Here is a 25,626-nt window from a genome sequence, read left to right as displayed (position 1 = left end):
CCTGCTAGCCCACGTAAGGCAGCCGGCCAAAGGGGGTTAAGCGATGGGGCTGAGCAAAAGGGGCGTTAATAACCGCGCTAAGTTCAAGAACATCGCTGATGGTTATTGTCATAGTTTCGCCGCGGCACTCTGTAATTAAATCTGCGGATTGCAATCGATTAACCATAAATATGTTTTGAGGCACTTGCGCATGGTGAAGGTTTCGCACGGCCGGTGAGTGAGTGATTTGATAAATTGTTATGGGTCCAACACATGTAATTTCCTTCCCTGCTGTCAATTTAAGCTAATAAGTTGAAGGCGAGTGTACTGATACTTTATATGACGGCAATCTTGATTGTTATGTTTGCTGTAACAAAATATAGGTTTGATTCGAAAGTTTCATGAAAGAATTTGTACATTTATTTTATGTTTCAGATTCCTGGCAGAAAGAAAGTCGGAACTGCACCTCCGGAAACAGAGCATTACTTTCATTTTTGTTAGCTATTTTAAGGTGAAATAAAATCGGTAGTTTAGTGCGTTTTCAGCTTTAAAAACCAATTTTCTGAAAAGTGAAAAAAATATCAGGAATAATGCTTATAATCATTTTCATTACAAATAAATAGTACATTTTGAACTTGCTGCATTTGAATAGTTAACGGCCAAGAAATGTTAAGATTTAACAGTGGCTGTTAGCGGATACACCTCGCATCACAGCTGAGACAAGAACCACCAGTTTCAAATCGCGCGAGTCGCTGTATTTTCTACTCTACATCCAACCTATCGTGGTGATAATGGGATTGATATTTGTTATTACATTTTAATGCTTAATACAGTGTTTACAATCTTGAGAAATGCATATGTTGAAATCAGCACCACTTTACAAATTGAGCGACCATTAAGGTGGAGACCTCTTTGTAGTAATTCAGTGCTTAAAAAGTGCCTTTATACGCATTAAATAGACATCATCATGTTTGTTCATTAAGTGAATAATAAAATCGGAGAGTTGCCAGTATTTAATTTAAAAATCTCGCGCGCCATAAATCAGTGTGACCAATTAGGAAATCTAACACCATATTTTAAAAATACCGATAGTCGAGTATTTTTATTCCCAACATTTCGATATGTTTTCCAGCCCTCACTTACGTTGTGAACAAAATCACGATATTTATTGATTATTTTTTAGCAAAACTATCGATGTATTGACATATTTTGCACATTCCTCGCGAATAACTGGGATTTCTTGTCTCCCTTTTTTACTGACACTTACGTCGTCTTACGTGGCTCTTATGTGTGCTGACACTTACGTTTTCCGATGTTTTTAAAAGTAGCAATAGTAACGGTATATCGGTGACAATAACGTTACTTACTGACGAGTATTTTTTCTCCGCCTATCGTTGTACTGGTATTTTGATACTTTCTCAGCCCTGAACTGCAACTGCAATTCCAATTTTTTCTCAGAAATAAGCCACCCGCATTCGCAAACAGAGGAGCCTACTCGAGCGAAAACCCACCAGAGCAGTACAGTAAAACCGATCATGGAGCGAGCAGGCCTTCTGGCCGTTCTGGGCCTCTTCTGCGCCTCCGGTGAGTGCCAATGGCGTCGTACAGTGGGCGCCGCGATAGTGGTTTAGTCATGGCTAATTGCGTATTCGCACTGGGCACCCCACACCTGCTCCCCTCTCCCCCACTCATCGCCTCTTTGTTTGCTCTCCGCCCTCCGCAGGCTTCTTCGCCGCCGCCACGCCCATCGGGGGCGAGCAGCCACTCCTGGGAGCCAGCAGGTGCACCTGGGGACCCTCGTACTGGTGCGGCAACTTCAGGTGAGTGGGCCAGCGGGAGACCCGGACAAGCGCTGGGTCATCGGACCCCGCGAAAGGTCTCGAAGGGGCGGCCAACCCCTTTGACCCCACCCGGTACGTCGTTATTCTACTGCCCCTTTCATGTGCCCATTGTCTCCTTTGTTTTGTCTCCCCGCCGATAAGCCTATCGCCCGGATCGAATCGGACTGTGCTCTATGGAGCTCACTGGCTGATAACCCCTGTTATTGCAACTAACACTGGCCCTCTTTTGGCCAGTGGACTGCGAGAAAAACAAGCCTGATCCCATTGGAAGATCTGGAATATTCAGAACCCTCATGAGTGGTTCTCTCTGTAGTATTCAACCCTATGGTAAAGATTACTTTTATCAATTCCTAATCATACCACTGGTTCGAGGGCACAAAGTGTTTCAGTTGCTTTGGCAATTTGTCTAGATTCATATCCGACTATTTTCTCTCAGTGTACTTTTCGCAATGCTCTCTTTTCCCATATCCTCCGCGTTTCTGCATTGCCTTTGTCTTCGCACTCGCTTTAAATCAAATTAACAAAATGCAGACGGTTGGGGCGAAAACTTTATCGCCATGATTACTCGGGTGAGTAATCCCAAAGTTCGGATCACTCTGAAACCCCTTCCCTTCCTGATTGCTTTATTTATCATCGCTAAGGGGGTGTTGTAAGCGGCCACAGTTGTTTCCTATCAGCGGATTCTGACTAATCCCGCGGGCAGGGGAACGTCCAGAAGTGCAATTTTCAGGCATATCATCCCAAAATAACCACACTTCGGATGCTTATCTGACTTTAGGCAATGGGAACCCCTCATAAAACACTATTTCAAGTGGGAACTCGACTGTTTGTTGGGGTCTCAGAGGGCCCACTGTACTTGTGTAACACTGGGAGCCAGTCTCTCCGCTCTGTGGATTACTAATTATTAAAATAAGAGCAGTGCCTGGGCCACTATGCCCCAGCCATCGCTTATCACTGGCCGTAGTTCCTTTGTTTATCGATTGATTTATTTTTAAACGGCGAGGAAATCCTCCATTTCAGACTCTTAGCTGTTTCTTTGTTTGACAATTAACGGCGAAAAAGTGTGGAGCCACGAAAATAAAACGTCGCCATTGCAGAAATTTCAAAAACAATATCTGTGAATGCGCAGCCCCGTGAATATTGCATATACGCAGATACCCCGTATATATCACACTTATCATACATATGTATCAACTGTTTATTTCCGTGCTTATCTGGCTGCTTTTTGCTTTCCCGACGCTTTGTTCGGCGTTCCTGATGGTTCCAGCACAGACGTCTTTTGATGGTGATAGGAATTAGCACTTTTCCGATCGAATCGATAAGTCGCTTGAAGTTGAGTCAATACTTTCATGTGATATATAATATTGTTTGTTTATGTTTGGTATCTGAAGTGAAAAAGCTTTTCAGAAAGCTATTATCTTTACTTTTTCCACACAAGAGTGGGTACCAAGACGTTCCCTCTCGGAAGGCTTCTTTAAGTCCATCCCCTTTTGAGAGAAAATCTTATGTTGGGACTCAAAAAACCTCCATGACTAATAAAATTAACAGTCTTTAATGAAAAGCCACGCTTATTCACATCCTGTGTAGACTATATCCAACACAATACCCCCGAGAATCATGTGAGCTGCGGGTGCGCTCTAGAAGAACCTAGGGTTACTCCCTTTCAGTGGACTCTGATCTTTGCTGACTCGTCGCCTTCGCCTCGGTCAGTCGATTACGAATGCGGGTCATTTGATCCAAGCGGCGGCATTCTGCACGATCAGCTTACTGTATTTGTACTGACTGTATTTGTTATTCATGGCTTATCTTTCCATTAAGGGAACACTTCTGACCGCTCTTCCCCCACAGCAACTCCAGGGAATGCCATGCCACCCGGCACTGCATCCAAACCGTTTGGGAGACCCAGCAGGTCGCCGTGGACACGGACTCCATCTGCAAGATATGCAAGGACATGGTAACCCAGGCCCGCGACCAGCTGAAGAGCAACGAGACCGAGGAGGAGCTCAAGGAGGTCTTCGAGGGCTCCTGCAAGCTGATTCCGATCAAGCCGGTCCAGAAGGAGTGCATCAAGGTGGCCGACGACTTCCTGCCCGAGCTGGTCGAGGCCCTGGCCTCCCAAATGAACCCCGATGTGAGTTTTGGCATAGCACGTCCTCCTCAAACCCTTACTGATACATCACCTTCTTGAACCCTCAGCAAGTCTGCTCTGTGGCCGGACTTTGCAACAGTGCCTACATGGATGAGCTGATTAGGCAAGGCATTCAGTCGGGCCTTGATGGAACCGCCCAGGATGACGACAGCTCGGAGGAGACCGAGTTGACTTGGCAGCCCAACCAACTCTCCTGCGGCAACTGCAACATGCTGTCCCGCATTATGCACTCCAAGTTCGAGGCCACCAACCGCGATGACATGGTGGAAACCATGCTCCATGTGTGCGGATCCCTGTCCAGCTTCTCCGACGCCTGTGCCAACATTGTGCTCACCTACTTCAATGACATCTACGACCATGTCAGCAAGCACCTGACCTCGGATGCCGTGTGCCATGTGTCCGGAGTGTGCGCCTCCAGATATCACCAGCACGAGGAGGACAAGCAGCCGACGGAGGCCTTGGTGGCCCTGGATGCTGGCGATGACATTCCCTGCGAGCTGTGCGAGCAGCTGGTGAAGCACCTGCGCGATGTTCTGGTGGCCAACACCACGGAGACCGAGTTCAAGCAGGTTATGGAGGGCTTCTGCAAGCAGTCGAAGGGATTCAAGGATGAGTGCCTGAGCATCGTGGACCAGTACTACCACGTGATCTATGAGACATTGGTCAACAAGCTGGATGCCAACGGAGCCTGCTGCATGATCGGCATTTGCCAGAAGCAGTCTGCCTCCTCGATTAAGGATGCTCCCATCATGCCGCTGCTGCCTGTTATTGAGCCCGCCCAGGTGAAGATCACCATCGAGAAGCTGGAGAAGCACGAGCGGAAGCATCTGGGCGCCAGTGAGCCCAAGTTCAGCCAGCAGGAGATCATGGACATGCAGCTGCCCATCGACCACCTCATGGGAGCCGCTAACCCCGGAGCATTGGTGGAGGGCGGAGAGCTCTGCACCCTCTGCGAGTACTTGCTGCACTTCATCCAGGAAACTCTGGCCACCCCGGCCACCGATGACGAGATCAAGCACACCGTTGAGAACATCTGCACCAAACTGCCCTCGGGAGTCGCCGGTCAGTGTCGCAACTTCGTGGAGATGTACGGCGATGCTGTGATTGCCCTGCTCGTCCAGGGACTGAATCCCCGCTCCGTGTGCCCCTACATGCAGATGTGCCCGAAGAACCTGCCCAAGAAGGACGACGTCGAGGTGTTCCATCCCGTGCCCATCAGCGATGAACAGGACTCGCCCACTTGCCCGCTGTGCCTCTTTGCCGTCGAGCAGGCCCAGATGAAGATCCGCGACAACAAGTCCAAGGACAACATCAAGAAGGTACTGAAAGGCCTGTGCACCCATCTGCCCAAGAATCTGCAGGAAGAGTGCGTGGACTTTGTGAACACCTACTCCAACGAGCTGGTCGACATGCTGATCACGGACTTCAAGCCTCAGGAGATCTGCGTGCAACTGAAGCTCTGCGACAAGACCACGGATGCTCTCAGCGACTTGGGCATTGCTCTGGAGGACGATGTCGATGGCGAGGACAAGTCCAGCAGCGAGGAGATCAGCTCCAACGACATCGAGTCCCTGGAGGAACTGCCCATTCAGTTCGCCTTCGACGAAGGATTCACCGCCGCCCCCAACTGTCTGATCTGCGAGGAGTTGGTCAAGGAGTTGGAGAAGCGCATGGGCAAGCACCCCACCAAGGACAGCATCAAGCAGATCCTGGAGCAGTCCTGCGACAGGATGAAGAAGCCGTTGGCCGGAAAGTGCCACAAGGTCATCGACAAGTACGGCGACAAGATCGCCGATCTGCTGCTCAAGGAAATGGACCCCAAGCTGATCTGCATCGAGTTGGGAATGTGCGTCCTGGCTGATCTGGACGATCGTGAGTCTTGAATTCTAAATGCGCAACTTTTCATTTTAACAAAAAACGTATCCTAATATAGTGGAGGTGGACGAGGCCTTGAAGTACGACGTGATTGCCGTGCCCCACCAGGACATCAAGGCGTCCAGCATCAAGGAGCCGCCCACCTGCGTCCTCTGCGAGTTCATCATGACCAAACTGGAGGCCGATCTGAAGAACAAGACCGAGCAGGCCGAAATCAAGAAGGCGATCGAGGCAGTCTGCAACCGTCTGCCAGGCACCGTTCGCAAGCAGTGCGATGCCTTCGTGGAGGGATATGCTGATGCTGTTCTTAAGCTGCTGAGCGATGTGCCGCCCAAGGAGGTGTGCCAGAAAATGCAGCTCTGCTTCAGCGTGGCCGTCACCGACGAGGTGGTGGAGTGCGGAGTGTGCCACGGAGTGAGCCAGGCCCTGCTGCCCTTCCTGCGCGAGAAGAAGGATGAGGCAAAGGACGTGACCCCCCTGCAGATGACATCGGTGGCCTGCGAGACCTTGCCAGCCAAGTACTACAAGATTGTAAGGTTACATATCCCCTTATGGAAGAGAAATCTTTAACTATCTTCATTTCAGTGCTCTGAGATGATCTCCATCTATGGCAACAGCCTTAAGAACTTGGCTCAGCGATCCTACGTGGATCAGTCGCATGTCTGCGCCGAGATCGGCAAGTGCTTCGATAGCGAGAAGTCTTCGCTGGCCTTTGCCAGAATTTCAGGTAAACCAACCCACTGTAGCCCCCAAAAATAAACACCCTTTAACTTTACTTTCTCCAACAGCCTAAGCGATGCGTTGTGATGTGCGAAAGCGAGGAGGATGAGGAGCAGGATTAGCAGAAGGTTTGATGAGCAGGAGGAGGAGCCGATCCAACGCTTTATATATGCCTATACCTTTACATATATCTGTTTACATTCTATACGATTTATTGTAAATGAAACATATTTACTTACTTTCCGTTTGCGTACCCTGGTTTTTGGCTCTAAATTTGTTAGGAGAATTTGTGATGAAACTGATTTTATAAACGCACTCAAACCCGGCTGAAGAAAAGTGAAACTTAACTAAAACTAAAACCTACACTAAGCAGTAACCTAACACGTACTTTCAATATACGAATTAGCGAAATCCACAAGCCACTAGCTTTGTATCGATATCCCCATCAGTCCGAAGTCAGCTGAGCAGTGTGTAGTTTAAGGTATCAAAGAAAACTGTGTAAAATACGAACATTGATCTTATAAATCATAAAGAAAACTAAACCGACAAAGCAGCACCTTATTGGACATTCCCTGGGTGCGCGTGTATATTTCCTAGCCGATATGTTCGAGAACTCCCTGTTGATCATCAAGCCGGACTACTTGCACAAGCGGCGTCCGGTGCTCCTGAAGCTGCTGGGCGAGGGATTCCAGTTGCAGGGCAACCGCAGGATCGCCTTTTCGCCGGAAACAGCCGCCGAGTTCTATGCGGACTACGCCGATGAGAAGGGCTTCATGCTGGAGGTCATTCTCCTCTCCAAGGGAGTTTCCGAGGCCTTCATAGTCACCAAGGAGAACGCCGTGCAGGAGCTGCTCAACATCATGATCTGCTACTTGTGAGTCAGGGGTTGTAGTGATTGCTTCTTTTGTTAAGACTGAATCCTTAGTGGCTCCGCATCGGAGCTGGAACGGAATATCCACGTCACCAAAAATAGCTACAGCGTGGCCCGTGAGATAAACTTTATTTTTCCAAACTGTAAGTAGGATCTTAAAGATAGTACACAATACGGTTTTATATCCTATTCTACCTGGTCTTTCGGTATTTCATTACGATTGAATATTCCCAGATATCCACGAGCCGCACCAGATGTTCGACCACAACAACTTCTGCAACCGACCCATGCTGAAGCCGCTACTCCAAGAGATCTACGACATCATGCAGAACGTGGACTGCAGCCAGGAGAACTGGAAGGTGCGCCTGTCCGACTACCTGGTGCGCAGCAACCCGAAGATGCCGCAAGTGACCAACCAGTGCCAGCAGCGACCCGATGTGGGCATCCAGGACAAGTCGCAGCAGACCACCATGACCTATGCCCCCAAGCCGAGTGCGAGGGGTGCCCAGCCCCGGGCCAAGAAGACCCAGAGCAGCAGCTCGCCCCTGTCCTCCACATCGCCGCACTCCTCGATGCTACTCTCCTCCAGTTCGTGTGTCACCTGTGGCGGGTTCGAGAGGAGCGAGCCCTGCATCTCGGAACTGGAACTCAGCAAGCGAGTGGAACCGCACGACGAGGAGAAGGTTTGCGTGGACGAGGAGATCCTGTGGAAGGAGGTGGTGGTCTACGAGGAAATCCAGCCGGAGGAGGAGGAGCAGGAGAGCAAGGAGTTCAAGTTCGAGCTGGAGGAGGAGCACGAGGGCGAGGCGGGTGGCTCGGATGTGGAGTCGGACAGGAGTGTCCACGATGCAGCACCGCTGCCAGCAGCTCAGGACGAGGAATCGGAGGCGGGTGAAACTGCTGCTGGGGAGCCAGCTGAAGCTGCTGCAGCTCCAGAAGCGGTTCCGCCCGCGGAGGAGGCTCCACCCGCGGCAGAGGCTGCTCCAGAAGCACCCCCAGCAGGCGAGGAGGCTCCGGCAGAGGAAGCTCCACCCGCAGAATAAGTTCAGCTCTCTAGTGCACCTGTTGCCCCATCATTTGTTTGTTGAAGCATAGAAAAAAAATGGACTGAAACGCGCGCCATTCCAGCAACACCACATCCATTGCACCAGGAAAACCACCTTCAAATGGCAATTGCGCACTCGCAGAATTTCGGAAGGAGGTTCCGTAGTTTTTTATGCCTCCCCAAAAGTGCATCCCACACGGCAGCAACGTCAACAGGAGCAACAGCTTTTTAGCCTCCAACTTCCCGCCAGCAAATGGCATTTTTTCCCCCCTTTCAAGCGCCCAATAAAAATTCTAGAGAAATAAAACAAACAATGAAATCAAATTAAATTTATGGGCCAGCTTTCGGGGCGGAAGTGTGCGTTGCATGTGGCACACTTTCGGCGATGCAAAGTGTCCTGCAATGTGGTTGCATTTAACCCAGTTATAGGGAACACAATGGACTTAGCAGGGGCTAATTGCGGTCAATTGGTGTTCTATCGATCTTGGATAACTAATTTAATTTGGAAAGGGTGTTGTTATTCCTAAAGAGTGTCTTGTATGTAGTAATAAACCTTAGCTTAGACTTTTTAAAGGTGGGTAAAAGTGGTCTTAACTTTATCTTGGAGATAATAGCAGTATGTGGCACTTTTGCCAGAAAAACAAAGAGAAGCTCAAGCTTTCGGAACACAGGTGCTAGTCTACCTTCAGCAGGTGAATACCTTGAACTAGGCTAACCAAACAAGCGTCTAAGCTGTGCACAGTGGTATATAGAATAGATCTTAAAAACTTTTATAAAAATATATGTTTCTATGAAAAATTCCAAAGTATAAACTTCAAAAGTAAAATGCATTAATAGTCCTTTATACTTAAGTCAGCACTGAAAAAAGATTTAAAACTGATATCCAAAAATAACACTATTACCTTCGTCATCCCAAAGTGTTTCTTGGGGTTTATAAGACACCTTTCATATCAGGTTTTTCCATAGTATCCTAACCACTGTGGCCCTTTGAGCCACCTCAGCAGTTGAGGTTGCGAAAGGTTGTTGGTGCTGCAGTTGATGTTGTTGCTGCGGCTGTGCGTTTCAATGCCGGGCCGTTCCCTCGTTCCACTGTTCCCAGCAGCCACCACCGGAACAGTGGGAGTGGAATGGGGGTGGGGAGAAGGGACGGAGAGAGAATGAGAGCGAATGAGAGCGAATGAGAGCGAAAGCTTGCTCTTCCGCTCGGACGCCGTGAGGTATGCAACGCTTTTGCCCTGCGAAACGTACCGCTTCCGCTTTTGGTCGGAAGGCAAAAGCAAATCGACAGTCGGTATCTGTCTGCCTGCGCTCTGCTCGCATCCTGCGTCCCACAGCCCACAGCCCACGTCCTGCGTCCTGCGCCCCCCAAGAATAACAAATAATTACTCAAAATAATAATATTTCCAGGGGTGTGAGGCCGCGGAGCTTTCGCGTCGACGTCGAGCCAAAAAAGTGGCAGAGAAGAGAAGTGAATCGGTTTCGTTTTCGCAATACATACACAAACAATAGGCGCTGGGAAGTAGACGACGGCGAATCCTTGGCGGCTCAGCATTTCCACCGAATTCGCGTCGAGGAAAAGCGGAAAATCGGAAAAGCAGCGACCAATTTCGTATTGATTTTCAAGTGTGGTAAGCGCAAAACGCAGCGTAGGCGAAAGAAAATGCGGCAAAACACGGGGAAACCCCACCAACTGGCAGTGAAAATGCGAAAGAAAATGTCAACGGCCAGGCGAGCGAAAAGGGGCGGTGGTGGGTTAAGGAAGTGCTAAAAAGCGCCTCAAAAGAGGCACAAAACCGCCGTCGAGAGCTAAAAATAGCCAAGTGATATAGTGCAGTGTCGGCGGAAAAAGGTGGGAAAAGTTCAAACTCAAGAGTAGTGGCTAAATTATAGCGCGCTTAAAAATAAGTCCGGGCAGACTCGGAAAAGCCTCAAACCACGGGCCCAAGAAGGCTGAAGAAGCAGAAGAGGAAGCCCGAAGAAACGGAAGAGGAAGAAGCGGCCGGCATACACACACAACCACAAGGGGGTGGCAATCCAACAGCCCGAGACTTGGGTTGGGAAAAGCTCAAGTCACAAATTTTTGCGCAAGGGCAGGCCGAGTCGAGTCGAGTCGAGTGCTTTTCCCCCTGAAAGGGGGTGTCTCTGCCTCCGCCGACGCTGGCGAAATTTCGCAACACTCGCACAATCGCACACCACACTCCCCCACAGCTTGCAGTTAGGGGTGGCATTGCCGGGGTTCCGGGAACGGAATGGGATCGGGCCGATAAGACGAACGGAAAGGCTGACGGTGATCGGAATACCCTTGCAGAGCCAGAGATCCCATGAATGTATTCCAAATAATATTATCATAGATTATTCAACAGTGGTTATTATTATAGTTGAGATAGGGGGACGCATATGGTTTAGAATCCAACATGTTAAAAAGATTTAAATAATAATACATAGTATAGCATACAAGATCAAGGTACTTTTCATGTACTAACTAAAATTTAGATAATAAAAGGAGCCAATATTTGTATGAGTACTACGTACGCTAAAAAATATTGTTCTGGAAAAATTACCTTTATTTTATTATTAAACAAATTACTTTCCTCACAATTTCCAGAACGGCGCCGTTAACATGGACAAGATGACGGTTGCCCAGAAGAACGCATATCTCGAGGCGCACATGGCGGTGCAGCAGCAAATGGCCCAGGCGGCGATTCAGTTCAAGCAGCAGCAGACCTCGCAGCAGCAGAACTCCCCCACGGCCAACAACAACAACAACAGCCAGAACAACGGCAACATGCAACAGCAGCAGCAGCAGCAGCAACAACAGCAGCAACAGCAGCAGCAGCAGCAACAGCAGCAGCAGCACTATGCGGCCACCATAAAGGTGCCGCAGATCAGTTCCTCCAGCGTGGCGGCTGCGGCGGCGGGGGAGAGCACCTTCACGGTTCCGGACGACGGAATGGGCTTCGAGGGCGGCGTCAGGGTGCTCCAGAGCCTGGGCACCTGGTCGGCGGCCGAGCAACTGACCTACAACATCCCCAAGCCCAACCTCATCCCCTTCACAGAGCCCTACGTCGAGGGGGGCTCCATGCACCCCGCCAGCCGCCTCAAGGCCCTGCAACAGGTGCAGCAGGCATCCTCGGGGGTGCGCAAGACAAATCCCTCTAAGTGTGAGTACTGCAATGTTATTTTTTAAATGGTTTTTCTAAAGGTTCAGGATAAACAGTTCTTTGCTAGCGCTATCTAGGAGTTCAACCATTTAAATTCACCATAAACTTCAACAATGAATTCATCCACTTAAGTCACCAAGGATTGCATGCATATTGAGTCATCTATATATTCTGTTATTTTCCACGAACTTTAAATCGTTTTTAAAAGATATCAAGAAATACATTGTAACATTCAATTCATTGTTGAACAATTCAAAACTGAATTCACCAATGAAAACTCAACAACAATCCACTGATTCATTTCTATTTTTACTCACATCAAGTGTAAAACAACTCAACAACTCACTACTCATCTATGACAATTACCCAATAAATTCATAATTGATTAAATTACTAATGAATTAAATGTAACCAATGTCATTTTGATTTGAAATTTGTTATAGATGTGGAACATAATCAGGGTTTTCTGCAGTCGCTGACATATTTTAATCGAAACCCTCTCCTCTTTTCCAGCCACCAATAAGGCATTCGAGTGCACGGTCTGCGGCAAAGGACTCGCCCGCAAGGACAAGCTGACCATCCACATGCGCATCCACACCGGCGAGAAGCCCTATATTTGTGAAGTATAAGCTGCCCTCGAGCCCCTGCGACCTCCGGCGCCCCTCAATCTCTGACCCTCGCTCTCGACTCCCCGTTTCAGGTGTGCAATAAGGCGTTCGCCAGGCGGGACAAGCTGGTGATCCACATGAACAAGTTCAAGCACGTGACGCCCACGAATATAGCGCCCCTGGGCAAGCGGCTGAACAACATGGTGAAGAAGAAGGAGCAGCCGGATCCGCCGCCGGAGGACAACAAGCAGAGCCTGGAGCTGCAGCTGCAGCAGCAGGCCGTCCAGGTGGCCGCCCAGAACATCATAGTGCAATCCGCTCAGGGGGCGCCGACGTCCATTCCCGGCATCATCATACCGCATCACCAGCAGCAGCTCTCCTGGACTTGCGAGCTGTGCGGCAGGATGTTCTCGAGTCGGGACGAGTGGTCCATTCACGCCAAGAGTCATCTGGAGGTGAGAAGATGTCGGTAGACACTCCTGGTTGGGAACGAGCCCAGGATGCACTTTTGTCGCCTTCAGAACGGACTTAACCGGCTGTTTTACCTCTATTCCAAACTTTAGTATTGACAGCCGGAACGGCTAGTCGCAGAGTCAACAAAACCGGCAGCAGCAGCAGCGGCGGCAGGAGTCATTGCTAAGACCACCAGCAGCAACAGCAACAGCAATCGCAGCTACCAAATGGATGCCAACCAAAACCAAATTCAAATGGAGGCCCAAGCGCGCAAGCAGAAGATAATCATACAAAACCAGATGATACTCAATGCCAGTCACCAGCAGCAGCAGCAGCAGCAACATCCTCCTCAGCAGCAACACCAGCAGCAGCAGCAGCAACAGCAACAGCAGCAGCATGTGGCCCATGGGAAGAAGGCAGCCAGAAAACACCAGCAACACCTACAGCAGCAACAGCAGCAGCAGCAGCAGCAGCAGCAGCAGCAACAGCAACAGCAGCAACAGCAGCAACAGCAGCAGCAACAACAGACCAGTGCGCCTATGTACAATAACAATAGTAGTAGCAACCACAACGGCAACAACCAAAGCCAAGAAGTAACTACCTATTAAAACCAGACTGAAAACCCCACAGCCACAGTAACAGCCACAGCCACAGCAACACCAACAGCCAACAGCAACATTGAACACCGAAAATCTGACCATTTCCGCATTCTGTATTCTGTTACCCTTCCGTTTACCCCTCTCCCCGCAAATCCAGGTGTCCGTGCCGGTGTCGCACATCATTGCCAACTCGCCAACGGCGGCCACCTACATGCAGGCCCAGTTGAGCGAGCACGCCAGCAACATGCAACACGGCATGCCCATCGTCACCTACAACGGCAACCAGTACTGCGTGATCACCCGGGCTCCGGATCTGGACGTGGAGGCCATGCAGAAGCCTCTGGACTACGGCCACGCAGCCGCTGGAGCCACCAACATCATAGTGATGTCGCCGATGCAACTGCTGCCCCCGCAGCAGCAGCAGCAGCAGCAACAGCAGCCGCAACAGCAGCAGCAGCCGCAACAGCCGCAGCAACAGTAAACAGCATCGAAGAGAAAGGCCTTCGCCAGCCTACCAGCTATAAATACGAATTGTAAATAAAGTCTTAAGCAGCCGAGAGCGAACCTAAGTATATGTTTAGCCACAACACTACCCAGCAAAAGCAAAGTTTGTAAATGTCAGATTATAACGCATAGTTCCCCGTGTCAGCAAGTCCGCTCGAGATCGAAATCAAACGTAGTGTAAGCAACCTAACATATCCCCCCGCAGAACGTATATAGTACCCCGAACCCCGTCTACCCCTAAGGCAGCCACCACTGAGATATACAGCGATGCCATTCCGACGCAGTCTTCGCACACCGACCCTCCAAGTAGCATCCCCACACGGACCCACACGGACCCACATAGACCCGTACTCAGACCCAGCGTGTATGATATTTGATGTGTTTCTATGGCATTGTTTGTACATTAAGCTAATTACGTACTCCAATTACGTCTTCGACTAAACGCAACTTGGGAGGAAAACCAAAAAAAAAGCAAAAGATACAAAGATAATGGAAAGAAAACCAAAGTAGCAGTAGTAGTGTCCATCAGCAAAGCTCCCCACACACCCCACTCGATTCCAATGGCAAACCATGTAAAGATCAAGCGAAAATAAATTTAATTTAATTAAATAAAAGCGAGGGAGTTTTTAAAAATGGGTACTAGTTTACAGCAACTAGTGTTACTTAATTTGCAATTATTTTAAAGGGAAGTACTATGTGCAAGGAGTTCTTTTCCTAGTACTCATAAATATTAAGCATTTACTCTTTCCTTACAGAGAATTTATATCTTTCAATTTGTGTTTTAAAGTGTGTTATTTATGTCATTTGTTGTCGTGTATACCGGCTTGCGACACTGGCAGAGTAATGAGCCCCTCGCTGATTCAAATCATGTAATGTTACGTATTCGCAGCGTTGGCCATTCTGGGCATCACTCGAGTGACACTCACTTGTGGCCAAAACGCCGAATTGAAGCCATTAAAGCACCCAATAATTGGCAGCTGTAGTCGATTATTATTCTTGGCTGGCCAACTGTGGCGGCATTCTCGCTTTTTGGTCCATTCAGACAGGCCAAAAGCCGAGTAAAACCAAAACATTTGGTCAACGCTGAGCTCACGAAAATCAATTTTTCGTTCCAAAAATGAAAAATGCCGCGATTTGACCTTAGATGGAAACTCGTCTCTGCCGCAGCGCAGTTGGCGTAGCTGCCCGCGTCTTCGCTGCATTGGCAGCAAATAAATTTCTGCCTCGAAATGCTGTTTGTGTTTGTTGTTAATAATACAAGTCGCTCGAAGAGTTTTCAACTGGGTATAGTGCACATCTCGAAACCCATAAAAAAACATAACAACATATATGTGGTTGCATACTTTTCGACACTATTTAAATAACTTACGAAAGACCAACAAATATATATGATTGCATATAAAAACAATACAATGTTATTAAGGAAGATTAAAACTTTGCTACATTTAAGCAACTCTCTCATAAAATACTTCTTTAACAAGTTGTTTACAGAATATTTAAGGGTGTCGAAAAGTATGCAACACACTTTTAGGTTATTTCAAACCTCTGAAAGCCCCAATTTCAAACCTCCACTTTTAATATTTCCCATATTTTCATTCCTAAGAGTATCTGACAGTTGAAAAGTACTGGAACCCCGGTTTTTACTCACTTCTCAAGTTGTTTTTCGCAAGAATCGCAAATTAGTCTGGGCCCCGGCTGATCACCTGAGCAAACTCGAACTCGAAAGCGAACGCCTACGACAGAAGTGACAACGCTGATGGCGACGCCGACATCTCAGCCATGTTGTTTGCTCTCAACCTCCGCCGGATTCTTTGTGTGTCAGTCGGTTTTCGGATCAGGCGCCGATCAGTCGAGTTGACCACAAAGCACGGGAAGATCAGTCCGCCGGGACCATGCTGAATGGAAAATTCTACACGGGCCTGCCGCCCAAAATGGTGGAGCGTCAGGGGGTGAAGGTGTGCAACCGCCAGGAGTCCCACTTCTTCTGGCCAGACGATTCCCGGGCGGACTCGGCGGTAGAGAATCGAGTGAAGAGGAGGAACAGCCAGCAGTTGGAGAGGCCTACGCAGAGGATTACATCGACTCAGGACTCCCCAACTGAAGTGGACACAAGGCGCATGTTTCACAAGGAGTTTGCCAGCTCATCCATACAGTTCTACGACAATCTGCAGTCCAATACGGGCAGTAAAGCCCCCTTAGGCAGGGGACTGCGCAGGGAAATAACCCCCAAGCTCACTGAGGTGAGGCCCCAGGAACTGGTCAATAAATCCGAGGATACTTCCGATCGCCGCCAGCAGGCTTACAGCTCCAAAATCCAGTTCTACGACTACGTAAACGAGGCTGATAATGTCACACAAAATAACGCCCGAAGAAAAAATGGATTTCAAATGGACTTCAATGACAAACGTGAAGTGGAGCTCAATTCCAAGAACAGCCCCAAGCTGCAGGTGAAAAGAGATGTGCGCAGTTTGAGTGTCGAGCTGGAGCCCAAGGTCACAAAGAAGCCGCTGAACGACAGTCCCGAGTGGCGGCGACCCCGTCCACTGCCACAGCCACTGCCCAAGAGGATACTCAAGCCAAGTCCCCACCAGGATCAGGATGCCTACGATTACGTGGAGAAGCGCGTGCGGAGATTGCAGTTGACCTGGAGTCCTGGCTTGCCCAAGAAGCATGTGACCTACAACGAGGAGGCTGCGGAGTACGCCTACTACGATGACAGGGAGGACTGTGTGGATCGCGGGGATCGGGAAGAGCCCACATACGAGAGTCGACCCCGTCAGCAGCCAAATATGCCGACAGGAAGTCGTCAGCAGCATCGCTCATATATGGAAACCAGTCGGACCAAGCCATTAAATAATAATAACAATTATCAGGGCAGCCCGAGCAGGAAAATCTTGCCAAAATTGCCAGAGAGCCAGGCCAGAGGCGGGCCCATAGACTTGGCCGAAGACGACCCCCCTCTGCCCTCCGACCCCCGCAAGCACCTGCGCAGCAGCCTCTGCTTCAGCGGCGACGCGTTGATGGTGGGCGGTGCGCCGCCGACGGACAAGTCGACTGCGCAGGCGCGGCGCAGCTCCGCCGGCCAGAGAATCAGCGTGGGCCTGCCGGATTGAGGCGGCGATTGAGAGCTCCAGTTTGCATGGTTTTCAATGCAGCTACACGGGGAGAAAAGCTGTGGAAGTGAGCGGAAAATTAGTTATTTTTTAGTTTGAAAAGCGTTAAGATCGTGCACATGGGGAAAAGTGTAAAGCTGAACTCTAAAAAAATGCAAGGTATAACTCTCTACAATATTGTTACGATTTTACGAGTCTAAAAAATATAACTTAGTGACTATTTTTTTGAAACAAAAAGTTAAGAGAGTGCCCATACAAAAAACCACAACATAATTTTTTAGAAAGGCCACTTTAAAAACAATTGTTTGCGATACTGTTATCGTGTATAATATTTTCAAAACTACAACCTAGATGCAATATTACATTTTTCTCAGTGACAGCAGCAACCTGCAATGCTAATTGAAAGCAACAGCTGAGAAAAACGCCGACTGCGACTGCAGTAGAAGCAGCAACATCAGCGGCAGCAGCAGCAACAGCCCAGCAGCAACTTGAAGCGACAGCAGCAACATTTCCAGGCACGGCGGCAACTCAACCACTTCGAGCCTCACTTCTACGATCATCTGCCCAACTTTGACTTCACCCACATGCGAATGAATGAGTCGGCTTCGTCATCTCTGTGCGGTTGAATACATAAACAAACCTTGATCTTGACTAATTTGTGGGCATTGCTGTTGTTGTGCAACCCGACCATGTATTAATTTGTCTTTAGAAGCCAACGCAGAACAATCTATTATAATAGAGATATGCTAATAAACTGATACATAACCAAATGAACTTCGCATTGGGAAGCATTCAATTAAGCCGTAAACTTGATATAGGCAGAAAAGCATTATAAGTCGTCTTTTAAGATTATGGAGTTGAACTAATAAAGTAACTTATAATCGTAAGAGTCCATGAAGTATTTATTTCAAAGGTGGCAATTTGAAAAGAAATGGAACTGGGAGAGTCTTGAAAGGCAGCCATAAATTCAAGTGCAAGGTATGTACATGCCTTTTCGGGCCTCATTTCAATTGATAAGCCTGCAATCAAAGTGGAAATATTATGAATAAGACGAAATTGGCGTGCACTCAAGCCAATCTAATCCTCTGATCGGGACACTAAAAACCCGATCGAGTGCAATTCGAGGCACCCTTTCCAGCCGCGCTTTTAACGGCTCATTTAAATCGCCGCCAATTTGCTGGTCTGGGCAATCAGCTCAGTGCTCTGGGCGGCTCACCTGGCCATGCCCATTTTTATACCCATTCCCATTCGCAGGTCCCTGCCCCTAGCTCCTTTCACAAAGACTTTCAGAAACGGGGAGAAAACCCATTTTGGAGGCATTGTTAAGGCCGGCGGAAACCCAGCCAGCTGGCAGTCAAGTTGAAGTCCAAGTTTAAAGCAGTTCCACGAGGAAGCGGGAAATTATGCGAGCTGCAACAATTGTGGAGGCAATTGTCACGCGTGTTGAACTTGAGCTTGACCTTGTCTTGGGGAACGGGGAGTGGAGTCGCCACCCATTGTCCAGCCAGGCCGGCGACTGCAGCCCGAGTGCCGCAATTATCCGTCGTACGCCACGGGGCCTCAATCGAGATTTAATTAAGGCTCGCCTTAATTGCCCGGCCAATCTGCAGCTGCCATGGGAACTCAATTCGAAATCCAGAGACAGGATAAGCGTGCAGCATAATTGTGCAAATGAAGCGTGGTGAAATGTTACGCAAGTCCCTGTCCATGTATCTATGGCCATTTCTCCTTCGTTTTGGCACAATCCCAATCCCAATCCCAATCCCACTTCCACGTCCACTTCCACTTCCCCCAACTGGGGACAAGACAAACTGCCTTCCGCATTTCGATCGCGCATCCTGGCCGATAGAAAGTAGTCCAAGCGCACCGGCGAAAAAGGCAAAAAAGGCCAAAACGCCGAGCCAGCTGGCTAACATTTCCTGGCTCGTTTTTGCCCCGGCTGAACCTGAACTTCGGGCCAAAAGCGGGGAGAAGAAAGGCGCATTTATTGGGTAATACTCGTGGAAACCCGTTTGCAGACGAAACTGATTCAAATAAGTCGATAAGGCGGCTCTTCTGCTTTTTTAGTGGGTGTGTGGCTCGTGCCGGCAGACCGTGGGCACTTGAAGAAATCGGGGGCTACAGAGGGGCCCTTGTATCAGCGAGCTAAAAAACGTAGGTTTGTCTCTTCTACTACTAAAAAATTCTATCAAACATTAGACAAAAATCCTAACATTTCTGACTTTTGTAGAATACTATTAAAAATATTAAAATGAGCATTTTTATAATTTGAATGACAAACTATTCTTGGCCAAACCAGTTAAGAGGCTTATTTATTTTTTTTTATCTAGGCAGGGGAATTGTTGTTATTTTTTATCATCATATACTACGTATGTCATATTTCATTACCAACTAGCTCAGATTGAAGCCAAATTACTCTCCTCGAAAAAGCTATCAATCTCCGCCTATTACCTTTATTGTCATACTTTTCGCGTATCTATAGCAACTTACTTACTTTCCTATTGAGTCACAGACCACAGCCAAACCAAATCCCCCCTCAGTCGCAAGTTACAAGAGGCAAATGGCCATCGTTATGTGTAATTACGGCCATAAAGAAACATTTTATTTATGCCCCCTGCCCCATCGCTCTATTTCCTAGTGGAAATGCAAATGATGCCTCACTTTGCGAGCCACAAGCTCTTTTTGCTGCACACTCAGTGCTGTGAGTAGTAAGTCCATGCGTGAAGCGAGATTTCGATCGGCAGACTGCTGGATGTACTGAGTGGCTCACCTGGCAGGTTTCAATTGCGATTGCCATTGCAAAACATGTTGCGGCAGGTTCGAGGAAGCTGGCATAAAACTGTTGCGTCCGTTGGCCGAACTTTCAGTTTCGTTGGGGCCACGCTGGTGGCTAATACCGTTGAAGAGAGTTTTCACAAAGACATAATCCCCCTGAAAGGCGTCCCACTCAAAATGAAGGTGTGCTGGAATGTAAGCGGCTGCACCTGTGGAGAAACACGTCTTCAATTGTCACTAAATGGATATTCACCCCACAGTTCTTGGCTGCTGCGGTGGTGCTGGCGACGGTCTGCTCTGGACTGAGACCGCCTAGGTCCTATTACCGGAGGAGCTACTTCAGTTCGGTGTCCCCGTCATCGGGCCACGGGTCGGGCTCCCTGCCAGGACCCGTGAGACTGGGGCCTGCTGGCTACCTGCGGGCCGATCTGCAGACAAACGAGAGCAAGCTCCGCCCCCTGAGCAAGAAGTATCCCAAGAAGACCCACTACAGGCCTTATGGATCGGTGAGCTATGGTTGAAAGAGAGTGGATAAGATATGATGCATTTCCAAAGAAAGTTTTTACTTTTGTTAAATTGATTTGCATCTTAAAAGTGTTAAATACATAAGATATTAATATGAGAGGTGTTAACAATGTTGTTAATATTTTATCCAATTTATAGTTCGAATACCTAATAAATATTTCTCATATTTCAGCAGGAGGAAGAGGACTATTCCGGCGAGCGCTACAACTCCGCCGAATATTCCGGGGAGTCCTCCGTGCAGGACAGCCGCGAGTACACCATCGGCACCCAGATCCGTGTCCAGCATCCGATAACTGTGCCCAAGAAGAGTACCTCCGTATACCAGAAGCAGCCGAAATACGTGACTGCCATCCCCTACAAGGCCTCTGGCTATGGCTCCGATATCCAAAAGGCCACTGGCTATGGATCCGATGTTCATATTGGCTCTGGGGAGGATGTGGGGCCTCCCCCAAAGAGATCAAAGTGGACTCCAGTGCAGTACGATGCGGAGGCTGATCCCTTCCATCTAGTGCCGCCACCAAAAGCCACCGTCGCCTCCAGCAGCAATTCGTACAGTGTCTATGAGCCCGAACACGACGACTATGAGGTGGTTCCGGTTCCAGTGCCTCGGCAGAAGACCCACGATCGCTACAAGAATGTGGCCTCCAAGAAGCAGATAGAGGCGTATCTGGAGGACCAGCAGAAACTGCTCGACGAGGCCATCAAGGTCCAGCTGCTGAACAATCCCAAGCTGCAGAAGTTCCTCAAGGCCCAGGCGCAGGAACAGGAGCGGGAATCGCGGCCGGATCTCGAGATCGAGGACTTCGAGGCCTATCCGCCGAACTTCTCCGGCCCAGGGCACCTGCGCAGCAAGTACATCGAGCACCCGCCCCCACCTCCGCCCAAGGGATCCCGATCTCGGCGGCGTCCTCCAAGCGGAGATCTCAACAGACCACCCAAGACCGTCATCAAGCCCAAGCGGAAGTACCGATCCACAGCACTGGTCATCAATGTATAAGGGGAATCACGTAGTCTTACTGAATTTATAATTTAAACTTAAAGTAAAATGAAATACACACGTAGAGTAGTAGTACTGTATAGTAGAGTTGTAAGTAATAAAAGACCATTTACTTTAATCGCGTGACTTTGCCTTTCTGAGTTTTAACGGAGTGCCACGTGCCCATTATTCAAGATTTTTCTTTGGACAAGATTCAAATGGATTATATTTGCCAATGCATGAATGCAGAGAATCAAACTTATTGTATTATTTCCTTAAAAGTTATAAATAAGTTAGTTTACTTCTATAGTCTGGGGTTCCCCCTTACAAACACCCGTGGCGCCATCTAGCGCTTGTTGATGCAACCTAGGTATTTTTGGTTCATGTCTAAGCTGACGCACGGGGTGTCTCGACTTCACTTTGTCTGCTGAGGAGATTTCGTCACTACGTAAATTCACTTCTTAAGTACATCAATATAAATTCCAACCAAATATGGCGTAGAGAAATTTGTGTGGCTCTGAACTCTCAGTTTTTGATGCAAATAAGAATAATATTAAATCACTTAGCCAATTAATCTTACCATTTAATCATTCATTTTAATTAAACAAATTAATTTCTCATCAATTTAATTGAAAGCTGGGCTCGTCACACCCACAACCCATAAATGGGGCACAGATCGCGCAGCAAAATCTCGCGACGTTTGCCATTTTAAAAATAAGACCAGTCAATCATAAACCTGTGCTATTCATAAAAATAGCCGTATGGAGAACCCACTAGAACCAACACACCCTTGAGACACCTGTTCCGATCCCAGGTAAATTCTTGACTTTTACCTCTTTCGCAAAGCGAACGAAAATCCGCAATTGAGCAAGCCAATTCAAGTCAATTCCATCGATTGCGATTGCCGCAAAAGTGGGTGCACACAGGCATATCATGAAACACAATAAGCAGCCAGAAACAAAACCGAATTGATTTTCTTAATTGACTGAGCAGTTTCAACAGCAGCCCAAGCCACCAAAGGCAAAATCCGAACTCCGAGCCGGACCCTCGGTCCACAACAAAACTGACCTTGAAAGCTAAGCTCTGAAAAGTGTTGCTAATATTGTTAATGTAATAGTTGTCGGTGGTGAAAAAGAATGCCAACCGGTGGATGTGGAAAGTACAGAGGGAAAAATAATGAAAACAGGGGAATATACTTCTAGTCTAACAAATTCTATTCTCACAGCCAACGAAATATACATATAAAAAATTAATTAATTTTTTTAAGAGAAACAGTAGAGTAAATTGCGATTTAAAAGCTATAAACTTTTTTCAAGGTGTAGGATAATAATACCATACCATATATCTCATAAGGCCAATAAAATAATTGTAAGTAAATTATAAGTTTAAAGTATATAAAGTGATTTAATAAGCAATCCATCAATTAAAACTTACTAAGATAAAATAAAATTCACCACATTATTTTGTAATTAATGACAAAACTGAGAGGTCATACCAACTTTTATAATTAAAAGTTGTATAATATATAGTTACCCAAATTGAGTTGTAAGTGAGAACGTATCAGGTGAGAGGAAGCAGCCAATTAGCTGGCATTCTTGCGTTCGATGGTGCATAAAAGGGAGCCAGTATTTGGACGTAACTAAGTGCACCTAACTCAACTGGAGCCTGACCAATAGTAGCGCCATTAGATGAATTGATTTAGTGCCCCAATCCCCTATTAAGCCCGAGCCACCCCCACCTGCACATGCTTTTCCGGCTCAGCCGATGTAAGCTCACCACCACACCAGGCTGATTTCATTTTCATTGGAATTTTGCACAATTGGCCAAGATTACTGTCAAACAGCGAAACCCGTTTGAGGTCTTTCCTTGTTGGCCGCATAGAATCGCAACAGAAAACAGAAACCCGTTTGCAGGCACGAAAGTCGGTTGTGTAATGCACTATTTAGTGGGCGTTCCCGCCCGAGGTGTTTAGATAAATCTGCTGGAAATTAAATTAAGCCACTGGCCGAAAAACAAAAGACTGCAGGACACCAACTTGGTTTCCTTCGTATATTGCTCTTACACATCTACGGTACAAATTGCTCAGGTGTCCCAAGGCCCAGGATCAACATCTTCGAAGTTTATTGGCTTCGCTTTTCTAAGGATTACAGGAAGAGTGGGGAAACACAGAGAAAAAAGGACTTATGGTTTTTCTTTATATTTCAAAAATATTTCAATCATATTTTGAACATTCAAAATTGTTACCGACAATACCCCGCGGGTAATGGCATCTGATTTTCTCTGTGTAGGATTATAAATTACAAACAAACAGTACGCATATAGGAAGTACGATACATAGTTACAATTTGCTCTTAAACATATCACACAAGAGTTTTGATGGAGTCAAGGAGGGAGGGGGAATCTAGCTGTGACAGGGGAGGGGCCAAGCAGGAAGGCTGCGCAAGAAAAGAGGGTTCCCCAATGAAGAAGGTGCAACATGTGTGGCCGGGTGGCTGGATGGCTGGATGGCTGGCCCTAGACCTTGTTGAAGGAGTAGGTGAAGCCGTCGGGCGTGCGGTTCAGGGAGAGCTTGCCGGGCGGCGAGAAGCGGTGCGGGTTGGGGGTGGTGGTGGTGTAGTACGCCTGCTGGGGCTGCGGCTGCTGGTACTGCGGCTGGTACTGCTGCTGCGGCTGCACGGGCTGCGGGTTGTAGGCGGGCTGCGGGGCGGGGCGGTACTGCGGCTGGGGGGCGGGCTGCTGGTAGCTCTGCTGGTTCTGCCCGAAGGAGGGGTCGTTGTAGCGGGGGTCGTAGGAGCCGTCGTCCCCGTAGTCGTTGCTGCGGAAGGAGGCCTGCGGCTGGGGAGCGGGCGCCTGGTACTGCTGCGGCTGGTACTGCTGCTGTGGCTGGTAGCCCGCCGTCGGCACGGGCTGTGGCGGAGCAGGCGGGGCCTGGGGCAGATGATCTCCAGATGCTTGGAAACTAGGGGGGGAATTAAAACAAGTTAACCACAATTCGGGTATTAAATCTCTGCCCTTTTCCTACCCATTTTTGCCTGCTGTGTACGAAATCGTGCGCCTCTGGCCCGAGGGATCCACGTAGCTGTAGCTGCCGTGACGTGTGCCATCCGCGTCCGTCTCCTCCTTGAAGTTTATGCCGTCCTCCTGCTCGTAGGCAGCTCCGAACTTTCCATCTCCGGACAGGTATCGCTGCTCGCTGATGATGGCCGCCGTCTTGGGATCCTGGTGATAGTGCTGGCTGGAAGCCAGGGCCACCAAGGTGGTCAATGCAAGCTGTCGGGGAATCGCAATTAGTATAATAATATAAGACGTGTGCTAACATTTTTTTAAATGTAATCTTTTAATAGGAATTCAATTCTGGAGAAGGGATTCTAAGGAATTCTAAAATTTAACAGTATTCCAACACAAATAATTATAATAAATATAAAAGAATTTCAATTTCATTTTAAAGATTTTCGAAATCACTTTTTCTTGAACATTAAAGATGTAAGAATGTTCTGCCACTCTTTTCAATTAATTCCAATAATTGTTCTTAATTCCTCTTTAATTGCTGGGGTCCCTGGGGACACCCCTTTGAACAAACACAACTCACAAATCTGAACATTTTGGAAGTGGGAAACTTTTTGGGTATCCTTGTCAAGCGTAAACTGCACTCTGGGGTTCTCTTTCTCGCAGGGGATTCACACGCGCCTTTACGCTTACAAGTCGGCTGTTTGGGAAATTCGGACCGACGGCAACGGAATTGTGGAGTTAACTGCCTTCCGCAACGGCGCCGCCCAAGCTTTTTATAGTCCGAGCGGGAACCTTGGGTCGCTGGATCGCCGATCGCCGATCGACTCCGCCTAGGCACTCCGCGCCGTGCAATTGTGTTGGTACTGCGGCTATTAACGCCGGGCAACAACAACAAGTCGGCCAAGTCGGCGTAACAATAACAAGAACCGAGCTAAGTGCTCCAATAAGTCAACTTTGGGCGAGTAGTGGTATCGCGGTCGTGTTGCCAAGTCGTTTTACCAGTTTCGATCTCTTTCGCTTGGAGCGCCAACTTTTGCTTTCTATATATATAGGCACATAGCTATATGCACTCAGTTCCCCAGTTTCTGGCTGCAGCGGGCCCAAGCCCAAGACGAAGCTATTTTTTAATTATTTCCAAAGCTTTCCAGCCGCAGCCCAGGTATCCTCATCTGCGGGGGGGACCTGTCGAAAGCCAGGAATTACCAATTGGTTCTGCTGGGAGTGATGCAATTTGTATGGCATTAATTTTGGTAAAGGTATAAATACCACGAGGGGACTTTACAGACATTTATGGGGACTAGGAAAGGATTTGCTTAGTACAGATTTTGGTGGCCACGGAAGAGTTTAAAGGGAAGAGTTTCTTAATGTAACAGATAAAAACGTTCAGTTATGTAAGACCCAATGCCCTGAAGTATTTGCTTGC

General features: G+C 48.1%; 6 protein-coding genes across 7 annotated transcripts; 5 read left to right on the top strand and 1 right to left on the bottom strand.

Annotated features, from left to right (window-relative positions):
- Positions 1 to 1,390: 1,390 nt before the first annotated feature.
- Positions 1,391 to 7,106, top strand: LOC108025310 (uncharacterized). Its single transcript, XM_017095711.3, has 7 exons — positions 1,391 to 1,563; positions 1,703 to 1,799; positions 3,669 to 3,951; positions 4,017 to 5,841; positions 5,903 to 6,375; positions 6,430 to 6,571; positions 6,633 to 7,106. The coding sequence occupies exons 1-7, from the start codon at positions 1,515 to 1,517 to the stop codon at positions 6,635 to 6,637; spliced, it is 2,874 nt and encodes a 957-aa protein (XP_016951200.1). The 5' UTR covers positions 1,391 to 1,514; the 3' UTR covers positions 6,638 to 7,106.
- A 60-nt stretch (positions 7,107 to 7,166) lies between these two features.
- Positions 7,167 to 8,793, top strand: LOC108025312 (fibrous sheath CABYR-binding protein). Its single transcript, XM_017095712.3, has 3 exons — positions 7,167 to 7,438; positions 7,490 to 7,578; positions 7,670 to 8,793. The coding sequence occupies exons 1-3, from the start codon at positions 7,167 to 7,169 to the stop codon at positions 8,476 to 8,478; spliced, it is 1,170 nt and encodes a 389-aa protein (XP_016951201.1). The 3' UTR covers positions 8,479 to 8,793.
- Positions 8,794 to 9,810: 1,017 nt separating this feature from the next.
- Positions 9,811 to 14,413, top strand: LOC108025501 (putative uncharacterized protein DDB_G0271606). 2 transcript variants are annotated; one of them, XM_017096022.3, is made up of 6 exons: positions 9,811 to 10,108; positions 11,086 to 11,641; positions 12,155 to 12,264; positions 12,342 to 12,704; positions 12,822 to 13,295; positions 13,459 to 14,413. In XM_017096022.3, exons 2-6 carry the CDS (start codon positions 11,101 to 11,103, stop codon positions 13,780 to 13,782), a joined length of 1,812 nt encoding a protein of 603 aa, XP_016951511.1. In that variant the 5' UTR covers positions 9,811 to 10,108; positions 11,086 to 11,100; the 3' UTR covers positions 13,783 to 14,413. The 2 variants fall into 2 exon arrangements, with proteins under 2 accessions (XP_016951511.1, XP_016951509.1); XM_017096020.2 differs by lacking the exon at positions 13,459 to 14,413 and having other exon boundaries at positions 12,813 to 12,948.
- A 1,204-nt stretch (positions 14,414 to 15,617) lies between these two features.
- On the top strand, positions 15,618 to 17,805 carry LOC108025069 (uncharacterized). Its single transcript, XM_017095327.3, has one exon. It carries the CDS (start codon positions 15,698 to 15,700, stop codon positions 16,916 to 16,918), a length of 1,221 nt encoding a protein of 406 aa, XP_016950816.1. The 5' UTR covers positions 15,618 to 15,697; the 3' UTR covers positions 16,919 to 17,805.
- A 1,990-nt stretch (positions 17,806 to 19,795) lies between these two features.
- On the top strand, positions 19,796 to 21,215 carry LOC108025180 (uncharacterized). Its single transcript, XM_017095488.2, has 3 exons — positions 19,796 to 19,888; positions 19,954 to 20,199; positions 20,391 to 21,215. The coding sequence occupies exons 1-3, from the start codon at positions 19,871 to 19,873 to the stop codon at positions 21,213 to 21,215; spliced, it is 1,089 nt and encodes a 362-aa protein (XP_016950977.1). The 5' UTR covers positions 19,796 to 19,870.
- Positions 21,216 to 23,375: 2,160 nt separating this feature from the next.
- LOC108025052 (DNA translocase FtsK) lies at positions 23,376 to 24,941 on the bottom strand. The gene is made up of 3 exons (XM_017095309.3): positions 24,784 to 24,941; positions 24,217 to 24,464; positions 23,376 to 24,153 (listed from the first exon to the last, which is right to left on the bottom strand). The coding sequence occupies exons 1-3, from the start codon at positions 24,793 to 24,795 to the stop codon at positions 23,709 to 23,711; spliced, it is 705 nt and encodes a 234-aa protein (XP_016950798.1). The 5' UTR covers positions 24,796 to 24,941; the 3' UTR covers positions 23,376 to 23,708.
- Positions 24,942 to 25,626: the final 685 nt, after the last annotated feature.

The sequence above is a fragment of the Drosophila biarmipes genome, chromosome 3R (assembly GCF_025231255.1).
Source record: "Drosophila biarmipes strain raj3 chromosome 3R, RU_DBia_V1.1, whole genome shotgun sequence".
Taxonomy (NCBI): Eukaryota; Metazoa; Arthropoda; class Insecta; order Diptera; family Drosophilidae; genus Drosophila; species Drosophila biarmipes.
This window is presented reverse-complemented; position numbering and strand designations above follow the sequence as displayed.

What these genes read in the sequence shown, in the direction of transcription:
- LOC108025310 (XM_017095711.3), top strand. Translation starts at nt 1,515, where the DNA reads ATGGAGCGAGCAGGCCTTCTGGCCGTTCTGGGCCTCTTCTGCGCCTCC. An exon ending in CCTCCCAAATGAACCCCGAT is followed by an intron (nt 3,952 to 4,016) that starts GTGAGTTTTGGC and finishes TTGAACCCTCAG; the next exon opens with CAAGTCTGCTCTGTGGCCGG. An exon ending in CCTGGCTGATCTGGACGATC is followed by an intron (nt 5,842 to 5,902) that starts GTGAGTCTTGAA and finishes ATCCTAATATAG; the next exon opens with TGGAGGTGGACGAGGCCTTG.
- LOC108025312 (XM_017095712.3), top strand. Translation starts at nt 7,167, where the DNA reads ATGTTCGAGAACTCCCTGTTGATCATCAAGCCGGACTACTTGCACAAG. An exon ending in AACATCATGATCTGCTACTT is followed by an intron (nt 7,439 to 7,489) that starts GTGAGTCAGGGG and finishes CTGAATCCTTAG; the next exon opens with TGGCTCCGCATCGGAGCTGG. An exon ending in AAACTTTATTTTTCCAAACT is followed by an intron (nt 7,579 to 7,669) that starts GTAAGTAGGATC and finishes GAATATTCCCAG; the next exon opens with ATATCCACGAGCCGCACCAG.
- LOC108025501 (XM_017096022.3), top strand. Translation starts at nt 11,101, where the DNA reads ATGGACAAGATGACGGTTGCCCAGAAGAACGCATATCTCGAGGCGCAC. An exon ending in CAAGACAAATCCCTCTAAGT is followed by an intron (nt 11,642 to 12,154) that starts GTGAGTACTGCA and finishes CCTCTTTTCCAG; the next exon opens with CCACCAATAAGGCATTCGAG. An exon ending in ACGCCAAGAGTCATCTGGAG is followed by an intron (nt 12,705 to 12,821) that starts GTGAGAAGATGT and finishes TAGTATTGACAG; the next exon opens with CCGGAACGGCTAGTCGCAGA.
- LOC108025069 (XM_017095327.3), top strand. Translation starts at nt 15,698, where the DNA reads ATGCTGAATGGAAAATTCTACACGGGCCTGCCGCCCAAAATGGTGGAG.
- LOC108025180 (XM_017095488.2), top strand. An exon ending in ACTACAGGCCTTATGGATCG is followed by an intron (nt 20,200 to 20,390) that starts GTGAGCTATGGT and finishes CTCATATTTCAG; the next exon opens with CAGGAGGAAGAGGACTATTC.
- LOC108025052 (XM_017095309.3), bottom strand. An exon ending in TACACAGCAGGCAAAAATGG is followed by an intron (nt 24,154 to 24,216) that starts GTAGGAAAAGGG and finishes TTCCCCCCCTAG; the next exon opens with TTTCCAAGCATCTGGAGATC.